The sequence below is a fragment of the Macadamia integrifolia genome, chromosome 3 (genome assembly GCF_013358625.1).
Source record: "Macadamia integrifolia cultivar HAES 741 chromosome 3, SCU_Mint_v3, whole genome shotgun sequence".
NCBI lineage: Eukaryota > Viridiplantae > Streptophyta > Magnoliopsida > Proteales > Proteaceae > Macadamia > Macadamia integrifolia.
The window spans coordinates 3,701,180-3,712,618 of NC_056559.1; the positions used below are offsets into that span (position 1 = coordinate 3,701,180).

The window sequence follows — 11,439 nt, forward strand, 5'->3', positions numbered from 1 at the left end:
TCTTTACCATCAATGGTAACTCACGGAGTACGCGTGGGTTTGGAGACCCAAAGTCCCAACCCGTTCTCTTTTTTATTTTTCAACGAACATTAAATCGGTCAAATTTAGCGGTTCATATTTTATGTTCCCAGATCGACGGTTCACAACGTTCATGGTAGGAATAAAGGTTCCAACAATGCGATTTTGCAATTTTTTTTTTTAGGAAATATTGTAACCTTCTAATATTTAGGATCAAAGAAGTGTTGCGACCTTCTTTAATCTTAAGTGATATATATATATATATATATATACATATATGGTACAGTTTAATGACATTTTTATTCCTGCCAGGTACCAATAGAATTAGTAGAAAAAGAATCAATATACACTTGCCAATAACATTATTATAAATATAATCAATTTAATAATTAAAATTTAAAACTTATAAAAAAAACAAAACAAAGGGCAACTGATTTTTCTGTTCACCCACATTAATTGTCGCCAAGGGCGATTTGGCAATGCCAATCGACCCTTGGCGGCCGGTTAATGTGTGTGAATCTAATCGGTCGATCAATTTGGTCACTCTAAATTGCCAGGACACTTAATCGACGCCTTGGCAACACCGTGACAACTATGTTGGTGATGTGGCATCATTCAGTCTCTCCGATGAGATGGTAGTGTTGCATGATGGGTATAAAATGGCTTGAGTCATTCATGATAGGTGGTTTGGGATTCCTGGTCAAATTTGGTAAATTTAGCTTATTTACGCTCGAGGGCATTTTTACCAAGGATTATGATTTTTATGCAATATGGTTCATTCATGAAAATGTTCGATTATAATTTATTATTTACAATGCATTCAATTTCGTCCAGTTTCAATATCATATGAAGAAGTTACAGCATACGTAGTAAAAAAAAAATGGATTATATGGCAATCGGGTCAATTTCGACATTGAAGATGATTTTTATGGATGAAAATTTATCCACGTAACATTGCGAGAAAAATATATTTCCAATGCACTTGGTTTTGTCTCATTTTGATTTCGTATGAGGAAATTGCAGTATCCGAAGGTTTAGGGGCAATATGATCTTTTTGCATAGCTGAGTCTGACGATCGGGTCTTCTGAAAAATTGTCAAACATCGAGTCATGGACACAAGACTTTTAGTTTTTGTCTCAATTGGAAATCGTCAAAGATCCAATCCGAAAATGTCCAATAGCTCTCGGTGATGGGAGGGACTTTTGGATTTTATTTTTGAACAATGAAAGGCTTTTGTGAAAATATGAAGACTTAGAGCTGTGGGGGAGTTTCCACATAAGAAGCTATTGACTGAGCGCTTTTATGAAATTTAGTGAAAACCGAGGCTTTTGAAATGGAGGGCAGCGATGGAAGATTTCGTTTCAAGCTAATCTAGTTAATCTATATTTTCACTTATGTGCAGATCGGATGGCTGTGAGAAATCCACTTTATTAAAGAAACCAATCCGAAGGCCATTATTGATTATAGATTTTATAAATGCAACTCAAAGCTCGCCAGGTTTTGCGCCAGAAGCAACCATTCAACGATTGACAACACATGAGCTGCGTCAGGCCTGCATCAACGCATGTCAGCCTGCGTTCTGCATCTTGCTTGCATCATCATATTCGGATCCAATGGTCTATATTGCAAAACCGTTGCACCGATCCAATGTCCCATAATAAAGGCACCTTTTGAATTCAATCTATGGCCCTCATCTAAGGATCATTATCATTATCCAACGGTTTATATTAAAAGTAATTTTTGATTCATATCTACGTTTGAGATCTGTGCAGCTTTTTCTTGTGCCGCCAGTCTACGCTACACCACCCATACTAAGATTCCAAATGGTCTCATCTCATTGCTCTAACTTCAAATTGTAATATCTCCCTAACCATTTGGCCAAATTGGTCCCTTCAAGTTGAAAATTTTCAAGAATTTAATCATCTACCTAATGGACGGCTGAAAAACGATTTTGACGTAAGAAAGGCCATGGTCTTGAAGAGAGAAGCTCCCTTGTGTGTTCGTGTGTGAGAGCATTACTAGGTGGTGAGGTGTGTTTATGGGGTTTTATCTCCTCCATTAAAGCCCTCTTGAGAGGTTGTTGAGCTATGTTAATGGTGGATTGATTCCAAATCAAGAGAAGTAAGAAAAGAAAAGATGAGAGCAAGCTAGGTTTTCAAATGCGCTTGTCTTTTAAAACTTGGGAATCTTGTTGATTGGGTGGGCCCAAAAGCGATCCGAGCAAGGTTTTTTAACCTCGAATTGCTTTATTCTAAGTACTTTATGGATTTATATTTCGGTACTATATATAAGAAATTATACATCAAGGGACCGAGATACTAAATACAAAGGTTTGAGGTCTCGATTTCGCCTAGGCTCAAAACCGAGATCTGGGGAGATCTCAATGAAACCTAGTATCTTTTCTTTTTTTTTTTACAGGAAAACTCAACATGGGTTTCGGTGGCGATATCACCAAGTTAGGTCCTGAAATTTGTCTCTGACCTATTTAAGGCCTTCTAAACACAGTGAAAACATTAGATTTTAAAACATCAAACCCAAAATGGTACTTTGACTTCGAACCTTAGGTTGGTGGTCTATGTTGTTTGCATTCTCTACCCTAGGCTATTCTACACAATCTTTAGTACTACTATAACACATGTAATTCAAGTAAAACAACTTAAATAAGAATTAGGAATTAAAAGATGTCAAATTATAAAACCATTTAATTAATTAGGCATTGTTGAATCACATATATTAGAGTAAATAATAGTACAATACAAGTGGATGAGTCACCTTATGAGCATCCTAGAGTCCTAGACTCTCAATATTGAAACAATTGGCGGGCTGGATCATAACCACTAGATTGTTGTTGATGAGAAATCGAGTTTTTCTCCAATTGAATCACATAAGATGGGTTAGATTTTTTTGTTGTTAAACAACAAATCCTCTTGTTCTAAGTTTCTTTCGGTAAGATTTGCCAAAAAATGTGCATATAGGAGATAGGGGTAGTTTTCTTTACATGTAGGCCAAAATTAATTAAGATAACTAAGATTTTGCTGTGATATCAAATTCTATCTTGGTCGAGATAATGTATTATTTACATCTTTTTGTCATTTCGTCTCAAGATCTCTTGAAATTGATTTATTTCCGAGATCTCGGCGAGATATTGTATTGTGCTAAATACTCTCCATATAATGGATTCCTCTTCATGGGTACACAATTGTGCATCCATGCATCATCTCTACAATAATCCCCATATGGGAATTATATGGAGGATTGGGAGGAGTTGGCATATTAGCGGATAAAGACATGAAGAATGATGTGGTAGATGTAAAAGATTGGGAGACAGGATTCTATCCTTAAAGCTGGTGTTAGATAAAGAGGCGGTCAACATTATTAGTATTTATGCTCCCCATGCAGGAATGGATGAGAGTTGCAAGCTACAATTTTTGAGACACATGTTGATGTATAGCCATGTTGATGTATAGCTTTAGACTAGGTGAAAAGATTATTATGAGAGGGGATCTGAACGAACACATTGGTAAGGATAAGGGAGGTTATGTAGAGGTATACAAAGGTTATGGAGTTGGGGAGAGGAATGAGGAGGAAACCTCAGTTTTGGACTTTACAACAACCTATGATCTATCCATTGCTAACACTATTTTTGCTATAAAGGAAGAACACTTAATTACATACAATAGTGGATAGTATTCCATTCAAATAGATTTCTTCCTCACTAAAAAGTCTGACAAATGGATGAGTAAGGACTGTAAGGTTATCCCTGGGGAGAGCTCAAACTCTCCACATAGATTGCTGATCTTGGACATATGCTTATGTCTATCGAAGAATAAACTAAGGAAACATGTTTGCCCTAAGGTTAGGTGGTGGAGATTGAAAGAAGAGTCAGTGGGGTCTTTTACAGATAATGTGGTGAAGCATGAGAAGTGGGATTGTGAATGGGACGCCAACATGATGTGGAAAGATATGACATATTGCATTAAGAAAGTTTCTAAGGAGATTATAAGGGTGTCAAGGGGTACTCAATTGGCCTCTAAAGAGACTTGGTGGTGGGATGTGGAGGTCCAGGCTGCCATCAAGATTATAAAATATTTTAAAGATTTGGCAAGGGGAAATTGAAGAAAAAGAGAGATATAAGGCCACCAAAATAAGGCAAGAAATATTATGGGGAAAGCAAAGGCGAGAAAATATGATGATTTCTACAATAATTTAAATACCAAGGAAGGGAAGGAGAAATGGCTATTTATAAGATAGCTAAAATTCGAGAAAGAAAGAGCAGGGAACTCGATCATGTTCAATGTATTAAGAATGAGGATGGTAGAGTGCTTGTGAAGGATGAAGACATAAAGAGGGGTTGGGATGAGTACTTTTGTGACTTACTTAATGGAGACAACTCTAATAGTAGTGGTTCGAATATCCCGCTCGACAACAGGAATCATAGGTATGTACACAAGATAGGAGTGATCGAGGTTAAGGAAGCCCTAAAGAAGATGAAAGTAGGGAGGACACCAGGTCCATATGAGGTCTCAATTGAAGTGTGAAAGAGTTTGGGACCACGTGGGGTTGTTTGGTTAACCAAGCTATTTAATAAGATTATGAGCACAAAAAAAAATGCCTGATGAGTGGATAAGTGTTGTTGTCCTAATTTACAAAAATAAATGCGATATCCAGAGCTGCAACAACTATAGAGGCATAAAACTTATGAATTATACTCTAAAACTATGGGAGAAGGTAATAGAAGTTCGCATAAAAATATAAACTAATATATCAGGAAACCAATTCAATTTCATGCATGGGAGATCCATGACAAAAATGATTTACCTTCTTAAGAGGCTTATGAAAAAATTTAAAACCTACAAAAGGGATCTCCATATGGTCTTCGTCGATCTAGAAAATGCCTATAATAAGGTCCCTAGAGATTTAATCCAGCAAGTATTAGAGAAGAAAGGGTGTTAAGTAAATACAAGGATATAATTAAAGACATGTTTTGAGATGTGGTGATTAGTGTGAGATCTGTGGGAGGCCAAGGTGATGAGTTCCAATTACTATCAGGTTATATCAAGGATCTGCATTGAGCCCCTATTTGTTTACACTTATTATAGATGATTTAACCAAGAATATTCAATGAGAGATCCCATGGTGTATGCTTTTTATGAATGATATTATTTTGATCGGTGAAATAGTGGCAGAGATTAATAGTTGGAGCTATGGAGATATACTTCGAAAATTGAGAGTCTTAAGATAAGTAGAACGAATACAGAATATATAATGTGTAACTTTATTCGATTGAGAATTGATAGCGAATGGGTGAAAATTGAAGGGAGAGAGATCCCGTAAAGTGTCTGTTTCAAATATCCGGGCTCTACCTTAAACAAAGTAGGTGAAATTGATGATGATGTTTCCCACATAATTAAAGTAGGATGGATGAAGTAGAGAGGGGCATCTAGAGTGTTATGTGATCGACAAATTCCTCTGAAGCTTAAGGAAAAATTTTACAGGACAATTATGAGACTAGCTATGATATATGGTATAGAATGTTGAGTAGTCAATAAGTGTAACATAGATGAGTATGATAGAGATGAGGATGTTGAGATGGATGTGCGACAAAACCCTGAGAGTTAGAATAAGAAATGACCATGTTATAACTGATTTAGGAGTTGCCCTAACTTAGGATAAGCTCAGAGAATGTTGTTTACGATGGTTTGGACATGTCCAGATGAGGCCTTTGGATACCCCAGTACGGAGGAGGGACCAGATTCATATGAATGAAATTAAAAGGGTTAGGGACAGCCAAAAATGACCATTGATGAGTTCGTAAGAAGAGACATGCAAAAGTTAAGTCTTCACCCTAGTATGGCATCTAACAGAGTTACTTGGAGGGCAAAGATTCGGGTTGCTGATTGTTCGTAAGTGTGATGTCCTAAAGTTTTTATTTTTTATTTGTTTAATATATATATATATATATAAATATACATGTAGCCGACCCCATTTAGTTGGGATAAGGTCCGGTTGTGTTGTTGTTGTTGTTGTATAAAGGTTTGGGAGGACATTTTGACTATAATAAAACCCTTCAGGTGGTTAATGATTATCTTTGGTAGCGTCTTCAGAGAGATGTTGAGCATTTGATTAAAGTTTCATGCATATCAGCTTGCAAAAGGGACGAAGCCCAACATTGTATTGTATTCCCTGCTGCCTGTTCCTCGTAATCTATGGATTCATATCAGCATGGACTTCATACTTGGCCTACCTACTACTTGGGAAAAGCATAACACCATACTAGCGGTGGTTGACCGATTTTCCAAGGTGGCTCATTTCATACCATGTTAGAAAACATTTGATGTATGCCTCATTGTAGCCATCTTTTTCAAAGAGGATGTATATCCATTGGTTGCTTGAATCAATCGTTTCATATCTGGATGTGAATTTTGTGAGCTATTTCGAGAAAACTGTGGTTGTAGACAAATACAAAGTTGCATTTTTTTACGGCTTTTCATCCACAAAAGACTGTCATACAAAATTCGTTAAATAGAATTTGGTAATATCTTATGCTGCCATGTGAGAGATTATGATAAGACTTGGTCATCTATACTTGACATAGCTGAGTTTGCATACAACAACTCTGTTTACCTTACTATGGGTCGCACTTCATTTGAGATCATACTTGGAGTTCATCCCTAGAGCTTGATTTACTTGGTTCCTCCCATCTTACATACAAGTCAGCATTGAGGCAGATGAGTTTATTCAGCATACCACTAAAGTGCACACTGATTTACACTGATGCATTTCTCTTAATATTGATGTAGAGAAAGCTATGGCTAATAGGCATCATCGTTTGGTTGAGTTCAAACCTATAGATTTGGTAATGGTTCGAATAAATCTATAAAAATTTGCTCCTAGCACCAACACTAACGGCCCGTTTGATAACGTAACCAGAAACATGTTTCTGTGTTTTCTTATTCTCATAAACAAAGAAACGGCATAAATATCGTTTGGTAAAAGTGTTTTGTTCCACTTGTTTCTTGAAACATAAATTGAAATTTATAACAATTTATGCTTCAAGAAACATGAATGACGAAACAAGTTTTACTTGTTTCGCTCATTTCTCGAAACAAAAATGGGGCACAAAAAATTGATATCGAAGACAGAGTTTGGCATCACTACCATCGCCACCGTCTCCGACATCTCACCGACCGGCAACTCTCTTTCCCCTGTCATGATACCCCACCTCGCCACACCTCTAATAACCTCTCATCTTCTTTGGTTATTCACAATCAGTCTTGTGTAGTTCCAATTCAAGTTTCCATGTCGCCTCTTCGTAGGCTTGCGATGGTTGAAGGAAGCATCGAGCAGTCGGACGCCGAAGGAGCTTTCCTCTACAGTTCAAGCACGAGAGGTATAATCTATTGTCGGCGATTTAGATCCCCCTTCCCTTCTCTCCTGCTTATCCCGAGTGTATAATTTATTTCGTGATTATCCTTAAACATTTGTTTTCAATCCCTATAAATTTCTGTTTCAGCTACGATGACCGTCGGAGAAATTGCTTGCACTTACGCTGCTTTGCTTCTCCATGACGACAGGATTGCCGTCACTGTATCCTTTTCTCTTCGCAGGCTTTTTGATCCTGGACTTGGGATCTCGAATTGATTTTATAGATGTTCTATATAGTTGTTAAGCTTATTTATTTATTTTTTATATCTTAGATGGGTTTTAGTTCCTTTAGACTGCCATTCCGGAGTTAGGGTTTTCCCCTTAATTGATTTCATAGGCGGAGAAGATCGTTACCGTGGTGAAAGTTGTGAATGTGGCGGTTGAATCCTACTGGCCGAGCTTGTTTGCTAAGCTGGTGGAAAAGAGGAATATTGAAGATCTCATTACGAATGTGGGTTTCGACGGTGGCGGTGCTCCCGTTGCTGCTGCTGCCCCAACTGGAGGCGCAGGCGGTGGTGCTGCCGTCACTGCCGCTCCTGCAGTTGAGGAGGGTCGGTTTCCTATTTGCAAAAGAAGAGACAGGGAAACGTTTCAAGAAACAAGGTTTATCAAACACCTTCAATTCCGTTTTTGTTTCTAGAAACGGAAATTTATGTTTCTGCCGTTTGAAACAGAAACGGCATAAATGTTATCAAACGGGCCCTAAGTTACATCCATAAAAGATGGGTCCATATAAAGTGCTGAAGAAGATTGGCCCTAATGCATAAGTTCCTGAACTGCTGCGTGATATGATTATTAGTAATGTCTTTAACATGGCTGGTTTGACTTTTTATGTGGGTCACCATTCATATGATAGAGACGCATAAAATTTTCTTCAGTTACCTGAGTTGGCTACACCACTCAAGGATGAGATTGAAGACATTGTTGACGAGAGATACACTTTGATATGGAATGGTAGCGGCTATCATTCCTTTTTTTTTCAAATGGAAAGGACGACCGAAAACTGATTGCACATGGATTCATACGGATGACTTCAAGTGGCTCAATCCGGATATCTACAAGCAGTACATTTCACTTACACATTCCTTGGGGACAAATGCTTCCATTCGAGGGAGAGTTGATGCAGGGAGGAATTCCTCACCTGAAATCACAAGAAGAATAACCAGGGCCTTTGATGACCACGGTTCTTCATTAGAGCCTTTAAGTCGACAAGACTATGTCCTGGCCAGCATGTAGGATTTTATTTGGTCCAGTTGTTTTTATTTTATTTAAGTCTTATAGTAGTAGGAACTCCTTTACCTTGCGTGGAAGGTTTCCTTTTAGATTTGGTTTCTATATTTGAATTGTTATTGTGGTTAGACATTTACCTCAACTACTATGGAGTGTGTTAATAGGTTTTATTTAAAGCATAGGATGTATAGGCCTTGCTCATCTTTTGATGAATGTTTAATAAATTGGCTATTGAGCCTTTAGTGCCGAAATAATCAGTGAGAGATCATGAATGTATCCCCTTTGTTGTTACTTTGTTTTTTAAGCAAGTAAGTTTATGTTTATTTTTCCATCAATTGGTACTGCTATCCTTGAATTTGTGGTTTTGATAGTTCGATATTTAACTTATCAATTGATATTCACAGTAGATCCACAATTGCCCAAATCTGGAATCTGTCACCTGATTCTAAAGATTCAACTAATCAGTCCTCATATGCTAAGCATGGTCCCATTAATAATTGGCAGGTTTGGTACAAGCTTTCATTGAGTCACCCATAATCATGTTAAATGGGTCATAGTCATACTTTAAATAGGCTAATGACATATTTATCTCTAAATGAACTATAATTGGACTTTGCACGGATTATAATTGAATTTTAAGTGGTATTTCAACAAGTCGGGATTAGTAAACGGACTCTAAACGTGCTTCCAAGTGGGCTATAAAGGGCCCTAAACATTAATCGATTAAAATACTAAGCAAATCCTTTGAGGTTTGAGAGTAAAATTTATTTAGTGGAAAAAAGAACCCTAACTAGTTGCACGGCTTCTGTATCATTTTATCACCCTTTGCGTTTGGGTACAAGGGCATGTTGTTTGTTGATATTCATTTTCCCTTTAAATATGATGGCCATGCTGATACACCATGAATGTGTAGGTTCATGGTCAGACCCTCTCACATCCCACCCATGGATCTCACAACTTCTCTCTTAAATAAATGCAGCCCCAATTGGATAATTTGCTGGATTCTGCTCCTCTTCAATTAATTGGGCACTCAATTAGTGATCCAAGTGGTGGGAGCACTGTTGCTATGTTAGAAATTTGAACCACTAAATATTGGATTTAAAGGTTAAAAACCTAGTTCCTTGCACAACTTTGCATGACAGATATCAGCTCTAGCATCCCACGCCATTAATGGCATTGACAATGTTCAAACTCTCCGGCTCAATGAATACAGAGAACGCCAGAGCAACAAATATTCTCAGTCTTTATACGCAACAATATTCTCAGGCTTGGCTTTTCGATGAAACCTCTTGTTAGTGATTAGGGTTTCGTGTAAATTTTCTTTAGTTTTTTATTTTTTATTTTTTATAATGATTTGATATTTATTTGATATTTTATTTTTGTATAATATCAACAGTTCAACACTACCATATTTATTTAGATTTTACTTTCGTATTATAATATCCAAATTACCATAATTAGAATTGGAGAAATGTATGGAAGAGAAGAGCTAAAATCCGAAAACATATGATTTTTTTCTACTCTAATGGTCTTCAAACCTATTACGGTAAACAGAAATACACAATTTTGAGACCATCTGGTACTGGAATTAAAGGAACCGAAATTAAGAAATGCTAAAATTATGATTCATGCTTTTGAGTCTCACACAAGGATTGAGGTATTGGTATCGGCTTCAGATCAGGGGTAACAATCGTACTAAAAAAAAAAAAAAAAAACGATTGATCAAGATTGATTCGGATCAATATCATATCGATATTGGTGTATGTGTATGATTCTTAGGAATTAAAAATCGTGTGGATTCACCATGATCCCTAGTACATGAGGAATACTACGGGAGTTTGGGATATGGTTTCAAGTATCGATCTTGTATTAGCCATATCAGATCGGTATCAGTTGAGATCGATCTTCAATCCCTGATCAATTCAGACCAATTAGTTATTCATATTGTTTCGGAAATAAAATAGTAAAAAAATAAAATAATACATTTTAAAAATTCAAGGGCAAAACCGTTGTCGAAACTGAAATCCATGGTTCGAGGTATAGCGTCGTTTGTAATAACTGTGACGTGTAACTGAAGACACCGAAGGGTCTGGTGGAAAGTTAATAGTCAAGGTGGTTGAATATTAATGACCTGGTTACACTTATGACAATGCTTATTAAATATTACCATAATGAGAAAGTTTGCAAAATTTTAAAAATTCTAATGCATTGAGATAAGTATTTAATGCACTCAGCTGTGTGCAACGAGTTGCTGATTTACAATTGTTTTCATTTTCATCGAAAGTTCTTAAAATTTTTAAATAAATGAAAATTTATATCCACTGAAATCAAATAATTTCAACAATTTCTTATAATCAACATCTTGAATTTTAATAATTAATTATTATTTAGTTATCATACCTAGCTAATCACAATAATTAATGGAATAATTTCATTACTAGTACCACTGCCCTTCAATATGTATATATCTAAAGCTACCCCTCTCAATCAACAATATCAATTACCTAAACATGCATCACCCACCATTGGTATTGCATTTTGGATTAATATCAATTACCTAAACATGCATCACCCACCATTGGTACTGCATTTTGGATTTTTTTTAGTGGTATATTTGTTGAAGGGAATGTGAAGAAAGTTTTTATTCTTTAATTTAAAAAAATTTAAATCCATTTGATTTTACAGAAATCAGCCTTTTGATATTGATTTGGATATTAAAAAAAAAAAAAAAAACTAAGATATGCTTTTATTAAGGATGAATATCAT

General features: G+C 36.4%; 1 protein-coding gene across 1 annotated transcript; it reads left to right on the forward strand.

Moving 5' to 3' along the window:
- The first annotated feature begins 7,345 nt into the window (after positions 1–7,345).
- LOC122072785 (60S acidic ribosomal protein P1-like) lies at positions 7,346–8,095 on the forward strand. Its single transcript, XM_042637188.1, has 3 exons — positions 7,346–7,408; positions 7,532–7,605; positions 7,781–8,095. Exons 2-3 carry the CDS (start codon positions 7,537–7,539, stop codon positions 8,081–8,083), a joined length of 372 nt encoding a protein of 123 aa, XP_042493122.1. The 5' UTR covers positions 7,346–7,408; positions 7,532–7,536; the 3' UTR covers positions 8,084–8,095.
- Positions 8,096–11,439: the final 3,344 nt, after the last annotated feature.

Coding starts and splice junctions, on each gene's coding strand:
- LOC122072785 (XM_042637188.1), top strand. CDS start 7,537: ATGACCGTCGGAGAAATTGCTTGCACTTACGCTGCTTTGCTTCTCCAT. Junction 7,606..7,780: donor ACGACAGGATTGCCGTCACT/GTATCCTTTTCT, acceptor TTGATTTCATAG/GCGGAGAAGATCGTTACCGT.